This window comes from Nematostella vectensis, chromosome 5 (assembly GCF_932526225.1).
Source record: "Nematostella vectensis chromosome 5, jaNemVect1.1, whole genome shotgun sequence".
Lineage (NCBI taxonomy): Eukaryota > Metazoa > Cnidaria > Anthozoa > Actiniaria > Edwardsiidae > Nematostella > Nematostella vectensis.
In genome coordinates, this window is record NC_064038.1 from 10,726,881 (window position 1) to 10,746,322 (window position 19,442).

The 19,442-nt window shown below is 39.8% G+C and overlaps 1 protein-coding gene across 2 annotated transcripts; it reads right to left on the reverse strand.

Moving 5' to 3' along the window:
- Positions 1 to 1,322: 1,322 nt before the first annotated feature.
- LOC5517661 lies at positions 1,323 to 14,478 on the reverse strand. 2 transcript variants are annotated; one of them, XM_048728042.1, is made up of 9 exons: positions 14,385 to 14,478; positions 11,190 to 12,161; positions 9,280 to 9,448; positions 7,802 to 8,060; positions 7,013 to 7,240; positions 4,581 to 4,835; positions 4,077 to 4,259; positions 3,366 to 3,620; positions 1,323 to 3,005 (listed from the first exon to the last, which is right to left on the reverse strand). In XM_048728042.1, the coding sequence occupies exons 2-9, from the start codon at positions 12,124 to 12,126 to the stop codon at positions 2,796 to 2,798; spliced, it is 2,496 nt and encodes an 831-aa protein (XP_048583999.1). In that variant the 5' UTR covers positions 12,127 to 12,161; positions 14,385 to 14,478; the 3' UTR covers positions 1,323 to 2,795. The 2 variants fall into 2 exon arrangements, with proteins under 2 accessions (XP_048583999.1, XP_032218034.2); XM_032362143.2 differs by lacking the exon at positions 14,385 to 14,478 and having other exon boundaries at positions 11,190 to 12,309.
- Positions 14,479 to 19,442: the final 4,964 nt, after the last annotated feature.

Here is a 19,442-nt window from a genome sequence, read left to right on the forward strand (position 1 = left end):
ATCTAACTCCTATTATGTATGTCACATACTCATATACAGAGTTTGGTGGATAATTGTGATTTATTAATAGTTTCATGCATTTGATAGCCAGTCTAACAATACCCATGATGCCTATCGGTCGTAGAACTGCCATTTTTAATTTACCGTTTGATAACGTTGAAAAGTAGGCGAGTCCAATAGCTGTACACCTCCTATTCTCTTAATAGCTCGCAAGTGATTTCTGAAATGGGTTCGAACTGATTTGAATTAAGATAAGGCACATTCATTATATCAAGAAAAGAAAGATCGCAAACCAGAGTACTAAAGAATCAAACCAAACACACACAAAAAAAATAAAAAAAAAAAGGAAATTGGAGGAAATGTCTGTTATTATCGTAGAAAACGAAGACAATCAAACAGAAAATATCTGGATATGAACCTGAAATCTCCTCCTACTCTCTTGACAGCCTTAGGATCGAACTGATTTGGAGGTATGAAAGACAGAAGGCAGACGATGATATCGCAAACACAAAAAATGAGAAAGGTAGAAGTAAAAGTAAGTAGAATACCTGTAGGATTTGTGTCGCTTTGCGTCCAGAAAGATACGCCCGCTTTGCAACGATAAATACACTAGACACCATTATGTGTATGTTATGTCAGGATATGGTGGGAGGCAAACCGATCGAAAGCGATACTTAGCGTGACGTGACGACTAGCGCGTGACTTAGCAGAGTTTGGTGTAAGCGTATGACTTTAGGCCTTCCTCATCTCTCCTACACACTCCGCGTGAAGGATCGGAGAGTATTGGCTGGTCCACAAACGCATAAGCACACCCTATAGCAAACGAACCCTTGGGGAAGTCTTCAGGCAGAACTAACCGCCACAAGATGCAGAATGCATCCCCAGAAACCAGAAGGCGCTGATGAGTAACAATTAGTCGTGAGAATAAATGGCGATAATTAATCTCCTGTTCTGTATGTGGTTTACTGATACTCGGTCCAATAGTTGTATGTACTCTTCCTACTCACTTAATAGCTCGCAAGTGAAAAAATAAAATAGAAAGAGGATATTGAAAAAAATATTAGTATTATCACTAGAAAGAAGACAATAAAAAAGAAAATATCAGGATATGAACCTAAAAACTCCTAATTCTCACTTAAAAGCCTTCAAATTCTTTCAAAAGCATCGAACTGATTTGGAGATAGGTATTAAGACTAAAGCCCGACATGAGATCGCAAACCCCAAAATGAAAAGAATAGAATAGCAAAGGTACCTGTAGGAATTGCTATATTATAGAACGCAATGCTGATGTGCGATGTGCCGCAGATATAGACAATAGGCCATAGACTACAATTGGTTTATTATTTGTCATACATTTTATATAAAGTGTCGTTCCCGTCTACAATTTTTTGTGCTCCTGAGTCTTACGTGTTCCATGAGTCAGTAACGCCCAGCCTAGACACAGGCGTTCTTACAGGGTTCCCTGTTGTAGGAGATAAGCCGTGAAGCAGCTTGTGGCATGGGACGAGCTCACCCATGGTTTCCTTTGGCGTCACAACACTTACTAAATATAGAAAGCCCGATTAGACACCCGGTTAAGAACGTCTAGGACTAAGTTGAGTAAAACCTAGGTTGAAAAACATTGTGTAAAAACTAATTAAAGGACCAATTCACATTTTTCATAATGGATTACTTTTCTGGCTATTTTAATGGTACGTAATTTTAAATTCAAAATTAGGCAGCTATCTTAATGCAGTCTCTAAATGCGCATTTTTTATGGATTTTCTAGAAATAAACACATTATAGGAGAAGTGTGAGCTGGTCTCTAATACATTCGAAGTGACTTTTATAATAGAAATCTTTGCTTCATTCATGCTTTGTATTACGCAATATTTATATAAAGTATGTACATTTTCCAACACTCGATGGAATTTTAAAATTAGTTTATTAGAACAAACAAACAATTTTTTCGACTGTGCAACTAATGTAACAAACTTGTGACTTAGCTATCAAGAGGCTAGCTTTACGCATGAATATACAATATAAAAAAATCCCAGTCACATTATTTTTATCCTGGAATTGAATAAAAAAATTCAAATGATGGTTGATCGCGAATACCTTGATATTACCCTCGCTTCGATCAATAGAAAATCGAATAAAAAATATCGTTGTTGTAATTTTGGCTCGACATAAAATGAGAAAATGCCTTTTATCCGTCTAAACTAATGTCTGGTACATTTACGTAGGCGTTTTTTCCATCAGTTTCCCGTAGGCCACGGTTTAATTAACAACCCGTCCTTAGAGGAGAAAGTAAGATTTTCTGTGTAATCCCACATGAATGGTTAGCTTGCCTATTCTCCTAATGTATGGGAAAAAATCAGAGTTATGACTCTCAGTAAAACTCAGCCTTATGCGCAAACGTGAGGCGCAACAGGAGAACATATCCCTTTAAAATTAACTCGAATGACTCCATCGAGAAGATCAATACACTGCATGCATGGAAGGCTGAAGAGGGCTGGTTATGGCTGGTAGAGGTAAAAGGAGGACATGCGTCGGTACCTCTACATGGAATGTGTAGTCGACCCATGAAGGCTTTTTTGAATCTGTCATTGCCACTGTACTCAAAGTTTTTGAGGCTGTTGAGGGTAGAAATAAGTACTTTATAGGTATCGTTTCCACTGCATGTGTAGACGACCCATGAAGGTTTTTTAAAGCTGTTAAAGGTGGGAATGGCTCTGCAGGTTTCATTTTCACTACGTACATGTGTAGACAACTAAAAGGGCTTTTTGAGGATGGACAGGGCAAAAAGAAGATCTTCATAGGTATCGTTTCCACTGCAAGTGAGGAAGGCTGTAGAAGGCTTGCTGATGCAGTTGATGGCTGTTCAAGGTCGTGTAGATTGAGGACCGCGTTGGGCGCAAAATGAAGTTGCATGCAGGGCTTCGCTTAGGGCTTTTCTTGCATTTGATGTACTCCTTGATGTGTTCTTCGAGGAAACTCAATGGTGACGAGCCCTGCGACAGTAACTGTAATAATTCGTGTAAGTATTAAGGAGAATGAAAAATTTATTCATTGGCTAGCACCTGAAACTAAACGCACATGACTGATCACGTGATCGTTATGGTTAATTACGTGACATACCAATCAATCTATTTAGCTTGCTCGGTCAATTCCTTATTAGGACATTACATAACATATTTTGGAGTCCGTACTATAGTTTCTCCACTTTTTTATCTCGCTAAAATTTCTACGTGAACTTGCAGAAAGTCGTGTTTACTACGATTTTGCCGGCCGCCATTGTGAAAAATAGGGCCAAGTGATGATTGATAACGTGGCCGTCCATGATCGATCACGTGACTTCGCATAACTGGTCACATGACGATTACCTGATAGTGGAATTCTTTCTGGTCAAACTTCTCCCCTAGTTGTTCCTTGGCAAACGTCTTGAGTTTGCTGATGACCAGTTTGCCGATCAGGTAGGCGGTCGCCTGCCCCGGCCCACTCTGGTATCGGGACAGCTCCTTGCGGGAGATGTCGGTGTTGTCCCAGGCGTAACGATCGAAAAGTTCCAGGCCCTGCTCACGAGTGAGGCCTTTGCTGTGAAGTCCAGTGTCGATAATAAGCCTCAGAGCGCGCCAGATCTGTGTCAAAGAACAAGGGGTATTTTCAAGTTAACCTAGTTTTAATTAGGTTCCATAAGTATGATACGGTGTTGGCTCAAGGGTATCAAATAAATGAGCGTAGTATTAATGAGTCATAGATATACACGTATTTCAAGATTGCATTTTGAGAACATGTATGATTTTTAAAAATGCACACCAATGTTTTAAAAGTTGTCCCTCTACATCGGGAAATTTACATCACTCGTGGCTCGGATAACTTTATTAATGTCGGTTTCGCAAATATCGCTAACAAATATTTAATTGCGGGGAGTCAAAGAACCACTGTACAAAGTCGGTTCAGTCTTCAGTGTCTGTACCGGGCCGAGTAACCTATGACATTATCAAAACATATTTTAGCACTCTAATTCATGTGGACCAGTACAGTGCGCTTTAAATAGACTCCGGATAAGATTATTTGCAAATTCAGCGCCATACCTGCCATTTGAGCCAGCCGTACTTCATCAGCGGTCTTCCCTGGTAGGTGTCCGTCTCTTCGCCAATCAGAGCCTCGGCGTACAAAGCCCATCCCTCACTGAAGGCCTGGAAACTAGTCATGCGGCCTAACCAGTCCCCTACTCCACCACAGGAATCCGTAAAGTGCTCAAGGAATCCTTGTGCCTAAATAAAACAATGAAACTGTTTAACTAAAAAGGAAGTAATACGACAGTGATAAGTCTTTATACTACATGGTTATTATCACGTGACATTATGTGAACCAGTGACAACACATAAATACCAGTCGTTGCGTGACCAGTACTTGAGTCGTTGTGTGATTTGCCTAAGTTCTCGCCTGAATTCACCCTGACAAGTTACCTGAGTCGTCACCTAAATCGTCAACTGATTCGTTATGTGATGTCGCTTAGGGACGTCACCTGACTTGTTGCTGTGACATTGCCTAAGTCGTTGCGTGACGTCACCTAAGTCGTTGTGTGACGGTACCTGTGTATGATGACCCGGTCTGGCCTCGTGTGCGTTCACACTCCATTCACTAAATTTTGGTCCCATGTTTTCCAGGAAGAAAGGAATCCTGTAGAAGCAGTTGCTAGAACAGCTCGAATCGCTGTTCACGTAGCTTTGTGCGGCGCTGGTAGGCATGAAGTCGGCTATGAGAGAGACTGGACACCCGGGAGTGGTCTGTTGTTCTCCCGTGAAATGAAACATGTTGACTGTCTTGGGGTCCAATAGACTCATAACCTGTTATATGAATACAAAGTGTCACAAGGGCTATAGGAATGAAACATGTTGACTGTCTTGGGGTCCAATAGACTCATAACCTGTTATATGAATACAAAGTGTCACAAGGGCTATAGGAATGAAACATGTTGACTGTCTTGGGGTCCAATAGACTCATAACCTGTTATATGAATACAAAGTGTCACAAGGGCTATAGGAATGAAACATGTTGACTGTTTTGGGGTCCAATAGACTCATAACCTGTTATATGAATACAAAGTGTCACAAGGGCTATAGGAATGAAACATGTTGACTGTCTTGGGGTCCAATAGACTCATAACCTGTTATATGAATACAAAGTGTCACAAGGGCTATAGGAATGAAACATGTTGACTGTCTTGGGGTCCAATAGACTCATAACCTGTTATATGAATACAAAGTGTCACAAGGGCTATAGGAATGAAACATGTTGACTGTCTTGGGGTCCAATAGACTCATAACCTGTTATATGAATACAAAGTGTCACAAGGGCTATAGGAATGAAACATGTTGACTGTCTTGGGGTCCAATAGACTCATAACCTGTTATATGAATACAAAGTGTCACAAGGGCTATAGGAATGGAACATGTTGACTGTCTTGGGGTCCAATAGACTCATAACCTGTTATATGAATACAAAGTGTCACAAGGGCTATAGGAATGAAACATGTTGACTGTCTTGTGGTCCAATAGACTCATAACCTGATATATGAATACAAAGTGTCACAAGGGCTATAGGAATGAAACATGTTGACTGTCTTGTGGTCCAATAGACTCATAACCTGATATATGAATACAAAGTGTCACAAGGGCTATAGGAATGAAACATGTTGACTGTCTTGTGGTCCAATAGACTCATAACCTGTTATATGAATACAAAGTGTCACAAGGGCTATAGGAATGAAACATGTTGACTGTCTTGGGGTCCAATAGACTCATAACCTGTTATATGAATACAAAGTGCCACAAGGGCTATAGGAATGGAATATGTTGACTGTCTTGGGGTCCAATAGACTCATAACCTGTTATATGAATACAAAGTGCCACAAGGGCTATAGGAATGAAACATGTTGACTGTCTTGGGGTCCAATAGACTCATAACCTGTTATATGAATACAAAGTGCCACAAGGGCTATAGGAATGAAACATGTTGACTGTCTTGGGGTCCAATAGACTCATAACCTGTTATATGAATACAAAGTGTCACAAGGGCTATAGGAATGAAACATGTTGACTGTCTTGGGGTCCAATAGACTCATAACCTGTTATATGAATACAAAGTGCCACAAGGGCTATAGGAATGAAACATGTTGACTGTCTTGGGGTCCAATAGACTCATAACCTGTTATATGAATACAAAGTGTCACAAGGGCTATAGGAATGGAGCATGTTGACTGTCTTGGGGTCCAATAGACTCATAACCTGTTATATGAATACAAAGTGCCACAAGGGCTATAGGAATGAAACATGTCGACTGTCTTGGGGTCCAATAGACTCATAACCTGTTATATGAATACAAAGTGTCACAAGGGCTATAGGAATGAAACATGTTGACTGTCTTGGGGTCCAATAGACTCATAACCTGTTATATGAATACAAAGTGTCACAAGGGCTATAGGAATGGAGCATGTTGACTGTCTTGGGGTCCAATAGACTCATAACCTGTTATATGAATACAAAGTGCCACAAGGGCTATAGGAATGAAACATGTTGACTTTCTTGGGGTCCAATAGACTCATAACCTGTTATATGAATACAAAGTGTCACAAGGGCTATAGGAATGGAATATGTTGACTGTCTTGGGGTCCAATAGACTCATAACCTGTTATATGAATACAAAGTGTCACAAGGGCTATAGGAATGAAACATGTTGACTGTCTTGGGGTCCAATAGACTCATAACCTGTTATATGAATACAAAGTGTCACAAGGGCTATAGGAATGAAACATGTTGACTGTCTTGGGGTCCAATAGACTCATAACCTGTTATATGAATACAAAGTGTCACAAGGGCTATAAGAATGAAACATGTTGACTGTCTTGGGGTTTAAATCTTGCGTCAGCGAAATTAGCCTCATACTTTGATCATATCTAAATTTGTATGTATCATTTTGGGGCCTTAACATGGTTTAACGATTCGCTTTTATAACATACACATACCTCTCTCGAAGTTTTGAACCATTTCTGTAAAGCTTCCCATCTCTTTGGGCAATACTTCTTAGCTCCTTCATCGGAACTGCATCGTCGGAAAGCTTCCGAACTGCTCTCGTTTTTCGGAAAGGACTCGGCGTTGAAGTACATGTCCTGCTCTGTCAACTTGTGTCGGAACGATGTAACAGCTGCTGAAGTATTGTCAAGGCCTGTGAACTCCTTGGCTATTTCAATCACCTGCAATTTTAGAGTTTAAATGTTTGAGCTGGGCTCAACACATGCACTTCTACGCAAGCACAACCTACAAAACCAATACTTTATTATTACAAACAGCAGTACAGTGTGCACAGCTCGTATAAAACGGCCTTCTTGTCTCAGCTTCTTACTCCATACTCAATGGGTGCCTTTCGAACATCTTCTTATCACATAGGGCGTCGCGACCAAGCGGAACAATAAACAAAGCGCGCGAGAGAGATAAAGAGGTTGTTTCCTCGGGAGAGGGGCATATCAGGCAATCTTGTTTTAAAAACTGTCGTTTCCTTATTAGGCATTACATACCATATTTGGGAGTCTGCTTCAATCCTTTTTTCGCATTTTTTATCGCTCTAGAGCTTTGTAAGTCGATAAATTTTACGTAAACTTGCAGGATTTCGTATTTACTACGATTTTGCTGGCAGCCATATTGGATATGGAGCCTAGTCCCTAACGTTTTGGAATACCACAGGTCTCCCGCGCGCTCGCCCCAGACCATTTAGCAAAACGCATCCCCTTGGCTACGTGCCTGAAACAAGTTACTACCTGCGGGTACGTAGCGTTAAGTATCTCCCATCCCTTTTCATACACGTAACTAGCGGTGATATCAGTATCTGTAAAGTAGCTGATCATGCCAGCATACGTCTTTTTTCCGTCCAGTCTCTCTCCAGTCGGTAGAGTCTGTGACGTGCGTCGTGACGTGTCACGCACTCCATTGGTGTACACGTAACGCAAAGGTCTATTTGCGAGGCCACTGGACACGGAACTTGGGACACAATGGCTTGCATATTCACCCTCCAGGTACCTGTCAAATTGTTATTTTTAGAAATAATACGTTTCTGCTGATGTAATGATAGAGGCAGAAATGTTTATTTTGACGGCATGTGAATAATTGGTGGGATTGTGAAGAGAGTGCAGTATGTGTAGGAGTATATAAGGGGAGACGTGCTAGTGTCACTCTAGTTTATCCATATTGACTTTTGATATTTTTTTGTGTATCTTTTTTAAACTTTTCTTCGGCTTAAGCCCCGAGAGCACACAATGCTCCAGGTTTTTCCCACTTCTTAAGCCCCGAGAGCACACAATGCTCCAGGTTTTTCCCACTTCTTAAGCCCCGAGAGCACACAATGCTCCAGGTTTTTCCCACTTCTTAAGCCCCGAGAGCACACAATGCTCCAGGTTTTTCCCACTTCTTAAGCCCCGAGAGCACACAATGCTCCAGGTTTTTCTGGTTTACGTGTCTGGCCCAGTTTTAATTTCTTGTAAATATAAATGAGGTGATTCACATTTTTAACAGGAGTGAGCCCCAAAGGGACTTTTAAGGCATTTTCTCCCGTATTTTAGATAATGTCACATACATTTACTGTATTTTTGGCTGTTAAAAGGTGGGGGGGCCCTAGGCCACCCCCCTGGCTACGCCCCTGTTCATAGCAAATGATCCACTCGTACGAGCCCAAATTAAGATTGAATAAGAAGAGTAGTATGTGTCGCTATACTGTATTTTCCCAGATTGGTAAGTGCGTTGCAGTGATATGGCATCATCGGAAGCCATTCAAGGCTTTGGGTTGATGAAGCCTGTATCAAATGTTTGTAGATTAAAACCCCTAAACATGAGCTATAGCAGAATGTTCAAAATTGCTGCAAGAACAGTTACAATTATCATGTTTGTCATATTTTGGCTACTAAGGGCCATACCAGTTATTAGAGAAGACGCGAACACCACTAAAAAAAAACTGCGAGAAACAACGAAATTCAAACAACGAAATTCAAACAATGAAATTCGGGGGTGCGTGTACGATACTGCGCGAACATTCTCAAATAAAAATTGCAAGCCTATCCGGAAACCATTCGGGAGAATTCCGGGGATCATTTGGGAGATTTCGGGAACCATTCGGTGGAATTCCGGGGTCATTCGGGAGAATTTCTGGAACCATTCGGTAGAGGGTCGGGGGTCATTCGGGAGAATCTTGGGAGCCATTCCGGAGTATTTCAGGGCAATCCGTCGGGTGATCTCACTTTCTTACCTTATCAGCGCCTTAAGAGGAACTCCTACGTTCGCTACCAGGGTATCTTTCACGATCTGTGGTACATCTTTTCCTGTCTGACTTTTTAGGATTTCGATTGTCTCGTTTGAGAGAGAGTTGAGGTATTCTGGTTGTAGTGCAACTTTAAGAAATGACTCTTTCAGTATACCTGCAATGAGAGGAAGAACACATTATCAACAGCAAAAGGAGAATAACAATAATAGCAATAGCAATCACAACAAACAACAACAACAACAACAACAACAACCGCGACAACAATAACAATAACAACGACAAACAACATTATAAACAAGAATAACAACAACGACAAAGAACAACAGTAACAACAACAACGATAACAACAACAACAGCTACAATAACAATAACAAAAACGACAAACAACAATAACAAAAAAACAAGCAACAACAGCGACAAACAACAACAATAACTTAACAACAATAAACAACAACAACGACGACAAAAACAACAATAACAGCTACAACGACTATAACAATAACAAAAACGACAAACAACAATAACAACAAAAACGAGCAACAACAATAACAACAAAAGCGAAAAAAAACAATAACAACAACTATAACAGCAATAACAACAGCGGCAATCATGTTGACAACAACAACAGGAGCATAAAGCGACAACAAAATCAAAACAACAATTTGAATCTAAATATTATCTGATCATGTATTAAGAAATGAAAGTCTAGATATTTTGCACAATTTTAGAAACTTAATGCAAACCTGCCGGTAAAGTAAGATGTCAATGTGACCCATAAATATAGCGCGTGCTATTAGCCAATGAAATTAGAGATAACTTCTAACTGTGTGCAGTGCGGAACATTACCATTTCAAATATTTGCATAATAAGTAGGTAAACCGATATTATCAAAAATGGTAATGTGCTGCACTGGTGTGCAAATAGCCTTCTTCCGTGGTGCACCAGCTGTTACTGGCGCGTTTTTTCGAATAAAACGGACTTGTAGACAAATATTATAGCACATGTTAGCGGGGGAAAAGAGGGACCATTTCTCCGTCAGAAAAATAGGTTCCACGCTAGCATGATGGCGCAATTTAGTTTTCAGTGCTTCAATCCTCGACTTTTTATTACAGATTGTTCGCAAGCTAATGTTTCCCCACTACCCTAGGATAACCACAAAGTAGCAAAATTTGGGTTGCCGGGGTAAAGCAAAAAAAAAAAAAAAACGGCCGATGAACATTTTCATTAAATATTGTACGTTTTTACTCTTATTATCAGTGTCGAAATGTTGTTTTCAAGTTCCGCGAATTGTCTCGATTGTGATTGTGTTTTGTTTTTACAGAAGAACAAGAAACTTTTCATTATTGATTAGAATAACGGTAAAGTTAAACAAATATATTTGAGCAAACATAATTATATCAATTATATCTTAAGTGCTTATGCCTTCCGTAAAAAAACAATTGTTGTGAAATTTCATAGAAAGGTAGAGTTGCAAAACCGAAGACTAGTTATTTTAATATTGAGCATTTTTTAAGGGAAGGAAAAATTGGTTAAAAACAACTTATCACGCGTGTTCAATCTCAGAGATCTATAAAAATGGCGTGCACGAATGCATAAACTAATTAATGTTTTTTGTGTTAATTAGAGATGCCTCCATAAAGAGTTAAAAAATCAGAATGATTTCTCCAAGAATAATTTAAAATAAAGTCTGTTTATGATTGTTGGAGTATTTATTTTTCCCTCGTATTTCGTTATGAGTCAAAAGTTAAAAATTTAATTTGAAAGCTTTTTTGTGATATCAAATAAATAAAGTTCCATAACTTAAGCAAGTTTTTTAATTGCTTTAAATGCTTTGAAGTAAAACAAAGACATTAAACTAGTCAACAAATTGAAATACTGATAAGTTTTCTTGTTACCTGTTTCGTTGTGCTGCGCGATCATCGGGAACGTTCCCTTGAATGCATTAAGTCCAGTTTCGCATTCCTCCACTGATCGAACCATTCCTGATTTTACACCAAGTTTTATGTTTTCCGTGAATTGGGTTATAGACTTCTTGTAAAGTTTGAGAATTTCCTCGAGTCTTTTTACATCGTCGAGTGAGGAAGGCTTTAAGATCGGTATATACGTAGAAAGCTCCATTCCGACGTTACACACCGGTTGGAAGCAGAAAAAGTTTGGTCCCATCATCCAATCCCCAGAGTAATAATTCCCGTCATAAGGTTGACCAAAGTTAGTATTCAGAAAAAACTTCATTTGCGCGACCAGCTTTTTCTCGCGTGGTTTAAGACTTGTTATTGTGTTTTCTTGGACGGTGATGTTTTTTATCTCTTCAAGTAGGTGAAACGCCGCATCGGTCCTTATTTTGATTTTTTGTGGCGAAGGGTCAAATGGTCGGAATGTTTTCCGCATCTCTTCACGACTTGCCCCTGGTTTCCATGCAACTGCGTTAGGATGAAGCTTAAAGTACTTCGCCTGGACTTTATCCAAGAACTCTTGCAATTTGATAGCTTTTGCTTGCTCGGAAGGTGCGCAGATTTGTGAGGGCGCGCTTGATGCTTCATTGTCGGTACCATCCAAATCCTTTCCTTTCTTGCATTTTCCATTCGCCATAATAACAAGTACAATACCAATGCAAAGACAAACTAAGCTCAGAAGTAGGATGAGCGATAACAGGCATTTCTGGGAGCTGCATGATGACCCCTGTCTTCTCTTGTGCAAACTAGCATCGGTGCTAACGGTAGGAAAATCGCTGTCTCCTTGAGTAGCCTCGTTGGAGCCAATTCGATTAGTCATAAGTGTATCCATCTCGGTGCTTTCAGCGGAATTGCGATCGCTTTGAATTTCGACAGTCATTCTTGCTCTGTTTGCATCCAGCTCTGCCTAGAAATCTGCAAAATTGAAACAGAATAACCCTACTTAAACTTAGAGTTCGCATATGATTATCAGCTTATAAACAGTCCAAAACAAAAGCAATCTGAAATTCAAGGAGTCTTTACGCTTGAAAATTACTTATGCCTAGGGGGTCAAGCTTGGAACGCACTACGCAACCCACAGAAAGGCGCAAATTACTTGAAACCTTTTGTATCAAAGCTGCCATTCTAACTCATAAATTATTCCCAAGCCCGCACTTGATCCTTAGCAAAGTCACAAACACTAGAAAACAATTCCGATAACGACTCCAAGTATCATTGGCGTCAAATATCACCAGCAACTTTTCACTTCAGAAATTTATTCTCAAGCCTTATCCGGATGTTTTGGCCATAGAAAGTTGGAAACGTTTGTAGGCAGAACTCCCCAAGGCGCCCAAACTACTTAAATCTCGCCAAATTTCATTATGAAGCATTACGTATAATGCAGGTGCATTTTTCGGCGTCGGTTAAGAATTATCACTTGTAAAACAAATCGAGAAAAAATCCGTTAATATACGCTTGGTGTAAAAAGGTAAAAAAGAACAGAATTTTCTATTAACTTAAAACTTTTTGATAACTGAATTATCATACCTGAATTATATACTCTTGCATAATAACCTTTTATATTTTTTAGACATCACTAAACAAAACAGCTGTAGTTTTGGTGGAATTCAAATTATCAAGCAAAGGTTATTGCCAAACTCTCTTTAATACAGGTTCATATATGACAAAATGTAGATCTTAAATCTTTTTCATAAACACTTTCTATCCTAACAGCTTAGAGCAAAGTCTTGAAAATGAAACATTTTAATTGATTTTTCAGGTGTTTCCACCTGCTTATTTGCGTAAAGTGAAAATGCCGGAATATCAAATAGATCTGAAGAGACGACTACGATTCTCTGTGTAATTGCCCAACCTACTGTATAAACAGAGGGGAATAAAATTATAAACTTGTAAAGGTCTTTTAGTTTTTGATTATCGTGTTTTCGTTGTTGCATTATCATGTTTTGACCAAAAGAATGTGATCATATTCTGATGTTTTGACTAACTTTATTAAACGTTTTACCGTTTATGAAAATAAGAAATACGTTATAGACAAGCAATCACTTAGAGTTTATGAAACATCTTTGGAACAGTTGTGTACATATAAATATTAAAAAGACTACACACACAAAGTGTAGAAAAACTGTATGATTTCTGTAAGCTTTTTGGAAACGAAAAAAAATCAAAAACAAAACAAAAATATCTGTTTAAATCTGCTGAACATAGTGACTTCTCCGACAAACCCGTTCGCCGACAACCGAATTCTTACTTTCACTTAAAATGTTTTATGGATTGCATTGTTTCGGAGGGTAAGTTTATTTAATGTTTTTGGGGGAAGGGGAATAATGGGCTTAGTGTCACAAATAAAATGTCAAACGATGAACCCCCCACCCCTCCCCCCTACACACGCGCGCGATAAATATAGACAAATTGGGAAGCTATGGAAGCTTGTTCAGTGGTAAAACAACAAAGGTTGCAACATGTAATTTGTATTTGTTTTTTTTTATTTGCTAAGGAATTGTTTTAATTTGCTGGGGATTTTTTGTGAATAAATGGCTATTAGAAAAAAGGGCTGCGAGAAAATGTTTTTATGCTACGTTGACCAATCACATCCGATTTTGAACAAGTTAGTAACACATTTTTTTCCCGTACATACACCTATTTTAAAAAAGGTTGTCAGTGCAAATGGCGAATGGCAAATAGTAAATGGCAGTTCTAAGCCCGAACGGTGCTTCTGGGTACTAATCATTCGTAAAATTAAAGTTGATAAATAAAGTCTAGCAATGTCAGAGACATACATTGATGATCTTTAATGGATAATTGTTTGATTTACCCATATTCTCCAGCATTTAGTAGAAATTTAATGAGACTCATGGTTCCTTTCGGTCCTAGAACTGCCATTTGCCAATCGCCATTTGCCGTTTCGCACTGACAACGTTTTTTGAAATAGGTATATTTAAAAAATGCAAACACAATGAGCGCACACTAAAGAATGCAAAGTTCATCAACATAAAAAAACAATGTTATATTCACAACAACCGACTAAATCCCGCAATCGAAAAACGGTTGGCGAGGAGCAATGACGTCTACGATTCACATCTTAACATTAGGGCTTCTAAGCCTTCTTGTTGGTCATTCTGTCGGTCAAGAAAGACTTACCAATGGAACAGCGTGTACCACTGGGCTAAATTGTTTGTGTGAAGGCATCCCTGGAGTTGATTTTCGAGTCCATTGTCGTCTCAACAGCATTGATGTTGATGGATTAATGGCTCAGATTCCAATGGCGACTGTATTCTTGTAAGTGCACCAAAGAATAGAATCATCTAAAAAAGTTGGGATGGGACATTAAGAAGGGAGATAGGAATGTTGGCCAAATTTATCCGGCCAAATTTATCCGGCCAAATTTATGTCGACCATTACAGCACCAAAAGGCTGAATTACTCAAACAAGCATTTTAAAAAGGTCTATACTCGGAATTTCGAAATTTATTACCAACAAAGATTATACAGCATTATTTTTTTGACAGCATGATTTATTTAGTTCACAACGGACTCTAAAACCAGGAGTTCGCCTAAGAGTTGACAGGACTATTCTAAACATCGACTTTCCTAGGTGCTAGAACATCACATGCGCATCCTGTCTGCGCATGTAGTTTTACGTTTCCTCAACCTCGTCCCCAGGGTCTTCTGGGTAACTTTCAATGTCAGCTAGACACCATTATCGGGGATACATAGTGCTGTATTGTGATATTTAAGGAAGGCCAATCACGCCGCCATTTTATACTCCCGCTCAATGCCAAGTCACAAAAAGCTTCCATTTCCATCGGCTAATTCAAGCGAGTAACAAAGATATTTTCAGTCAAATATCGTCTTTAAGATATCAGACTTTATTTTTAGATTTTTATTTTGAAAATTCTTTGCGAATAAACCGCTGTATTTTCAATAATACATAATAACAAAGGAGTGGGTGATCGACAATCCTTAGTGGGTGTATTTGATCTTTAACTATGTCATTTTTTCGCAGTCGTCAGCAGCCTTCAGCTTGTCAGTCACCTATTTTTTGTCAAACTTTGGATACAGTACTTGCTGTAGAGTGGAATGTAAATATCATTTTAGGAAATTTTGAAATAACCATCTAAAACCAAGGATTTATAATGTGTTGTTTACCGAATTCATTTTGATGAGATCACCAGCGGCGGAGCCAGGATTTTTAACAGGGGGTCCCTAAAGGCCCTTCAAGGCATTTTCTTCTGTATATTTTAGATAATGTCTCATACATTTACTGTATTTTTGGCTGCTAAAAGGGGGGGCCGGGCCCCCTAGGACACCCCCCTGGCTACGCCCTTGATCACAATAGCCTCCCCAAATCAGCTGATTTAAAAGGAAGTTTTTTTCACACTACTTTGCTAAGATGACAAAATAGCGGCTGCCAGAGACTGTTTCAGTCACGGACTTTCGCCCATTTTGTATTCTCAACAGATCTCTGGCAAATGCGAGTCTGACTGCATTCCCTCTCAGGCTGGTTAAGAGTCTACCGTTCCTTAAAACAATGTGAGTACACATTAATGAATCAATAAATAAACTAACATTCAATAAAAAATATTTAATTTAAATTATAACGAGCGTTATCCACGATTTCCTGAGGAGCTGCTCAGTCAAAGGTATCATGAAAAAAGGATGGTATTTGACGATTCTTTAATGAGAAAGAATTAGAAAGGATGGTATTTGACGATTCTTTAATAAGAAATGTGTGAAGTGAACAATGTTTTGGCGGCCAAAAAGGGGGGCTGTCTAGAATTTAGTAGCCTGAAATTCATTTACTTTTCAATGAACATGTACATGAAAAATAAACGCGAAGGGTATCTCTCCTCCTTATCCGCAATCATCCTTGGGAACCAAGGTGCAGAGGTCACACGGATGACCCGCAGTCCTACCTCGAGGGTTCTTTTTTGTTTTTTGTTTTTTTCTTTCCTTTTCGGATTACCCAGTTTTTTCTCCCGTTTTTTATTCAATTTCATAATTCAATGCTGGTATAAGAAAAAAAGGCGTAAGAAGATTTGTATCTCTTGTCTGTTTCGACTCATGGTCGTTTATTTAATTTTTTTCTTACTCACAGAGATCTAAGTGATAATAAAATAACAAGGATTCCACCGTTTGTCCGCATTTCCCCCATCACAATGTGAGTATCAAGACCCTAGATATGCCCAGGGGTGAGCAGGGTAAGGGCGTGGGTAGGGGTAGGGGTTGCTGATAAGAGTGTCCCACCAGATATATATCGCATCAAAACCTAGAGTACTCTCCTTGCCACCCATATCCTGAAAATAGACTAGATATGCCCGGGGAGGGGGGGAGGAGGGTTTGGCAGGAGGACGTGTTTAAAGGAACTGGTAAGAGTGTCCCACCAGATATATCGCAAAACCTTGAGTGCTGCCTTTATTCACTCATCAATCAAATACACATCTTTTTGTGTGCCTAGGGGTGAGGGGACGAGGCAGGGAGACTTGTTCAAAGAACCGATAACAGTATACGGTATATATTTTTGCTCCAGTCGCGTAGATAGAAATCCTTTGTACTGCGACTGCGCAGTCTCTAATCTAGTCACGTGGGGAAATAACGTGACGGGTCAGTGTGCTGGTCCAAGTGGAGTCGCCTCCATAGACGTTAAGACGGCAGTGCAATTCTTAATCTGCACAGGTATGTGATTATTGATGGCCGTCTCCCTGGTCTACATATGTATGATTATTGATGGCCTTAGTCCTGGTCCATTCCCCTTTAAAAGCACCAAGGGAGGGTGGGGGGGGGGGGGGGGCAAAAAAGTACTTGGCCACCGCCCTGGTCTAAGCAAGGAAGACGGAGACGGCTAGGACAATGAAATCGAAGGAGATGCGTTCGCGTTTGACAACAACTCCAATTTAATTGCAATAAAATGAGCAAAACAGAGACATAAATATATACAAAGGACATCATTTCAGTAGAGGAGTTTACAGTCCGACGTTCGCGTCCTCAATTGACCGTGAATTGGGAATTTTCACGTCGTAGTTTGATGGAAAACGGCTTAAATGTATCAGACAGAACGCATTTATACGTGCTGCTATTCAATTCTGAATCAAATTCCATTGTTTTCTGCCGTCGTCGTCCACGTTTTCGTCGTTGTTGCTGAAGGTCCCTTATATATTTGGCCACAAGGGGAACAGGGAGTCATACGCGCCTTTAGAGGCCCACAGGCTAAACCTGTAATAACAACTTAGTATTCCTTAATTCGAGTTGCGTAGTTATGTTGTGTTATACTGTTAAAACATTTTTCATTTGAAGCTTTCTGGGAATTTTGATACTTTTGAAATAGAATTGAGTCGTAGGATGGATTGAATTCCGAACGAATTTAGTATTCGTTAATTCGAGTTGCGTAGTTATGTTGTTTCTAGAGTTTAAACATTTTTCATTTGAAGCTTTCTGGGAATTTTTATACGTTTGGAATAGAATTGAGTCGTAGGATGGATTGAATTTCACAATGCTTCTAGCGGATTTATTTAGCTTATACAGAAAAGTCGTTAAGGGATTTTTAATAGCTTACAAAAACTCCCTTTTTATAAGTCAGATCAATAGCCTATTCAAGGGCTTGCGAAGTCTTGTTCTTAAATGTTTGTTTGATATATTTTCAGTTGGCTGCAAGAAATCTTTCACTATGCTTTACCCGACACGCCTTGTCTACGAACCTCCAGTGACCGTAAATTGCCAACACGATTTTATATGTATCACACTCTACATCCTACGAACCCTACCCCTACTAGTACCAGGCGCACCCCCCTACCCCTCGGATACAAACAACACTTACGAGTACAGAATTCAGACCTGTGTCCCACAACCCATTGCGAATACATGCCCGAGCACGTGCAGAAAAGACGTCGTGGATTACGTCATACCATCTGCGGGGGACGGTCACATGATCACGTGCGTCGCAAAGTGCTGTCATACATTTCTTTGTAACAAGAACCAAGCAGAAGGTAAGGTTAAAACACGAGGTTCCGCTAACAAAAGAAAAGCTCCCCCCACCCCTGGGCTCAAGAACAATCAGTTATCAATTAGCCGTCAATGAGTCAACATGTCAGGGAAATTTGCCCTGAGCGCTAAATTCAAATTTCATATTCTAAACCAAAATATATATCATTCCTAGATTTGTCCATCTAAATATGTTTCTATCTATCCTAAAATAATGCTATACCAAGCGGTGTGCGAGCATTTTCATCACAGCGCGAGAAAAATTTATGCAGATGCGTTAGATTATGGTAAAGCGCAAAATTTAACATTGGAAAGCAAATCACTAAGTTATCAATCTCTTAACACAACTGTCTTGTTACCTGTGCAAAAATAGTTTTATTCCAGCCGACTTAGTCTTAAATATAAGCAATTTTACAGGAGAGACTTATAATTTGTGACTGCTAGCGTGGCGGTTTTCTGATTATAATTGCAAATTTGAGCCCGTGGGTGGGAGGAGCTTTCCCTTTTATAGCGGAACCTCGTGTTTAGGCCCCATTAAGAGTCAAGTGATCTTTAGAGAGAACACGTGACACTTGGACAAAAGCTTGCTGCATTTTCTTCTGAACAAGTACCAAGTTGTGTGGCCTTGAAGACAAACACAAAAAGTCCATGTAGGCTTTTCATAGGGTTAGGGGAGGGGGGAGGGATAAAGGGGGGGGGGAAATCTGATAATTCTGAGTAAGAAATGTAACCGCTCCCGGTAAACGGGTGGATCCAGGAGTTTCATAAGGAGTGGGAGGAGTGGGAGGGGTGGGAGGGGGATAAGCACAAATCAAAAACGCACGTTCTAGGATCTATCGCGGCTAAGTGAAAACGCAGCTTCATTATTATTAGTATTAGTAATACATCTAATACTGGCACCCTAGATTATTATTTATTTTTTTTTTGCAGTGAAGTGTCTCTTTAGTGTGTATTTCCTGTGGCCAAATCTTGGCCTCGTCTTTCGCCCGGCAATCCAGACCTGTCCGGCTGGCCATTTTTGCACAACTTATCTAATAGAGAGCTCCAGTCCGATGATAAGCTTCGGCCTGGAGGTCTACGCATATCGATACCAGGGTTGCAACTCGAGAGCGAATCTTGACATACCCTACCAAGCGTCCGTAAGTGGCGATTGGTCATCGAGCATTCGACAGTACTCTAACAAGAGATGTGATGGAAGTTTGTGCAATCTGGAACTCGAGGG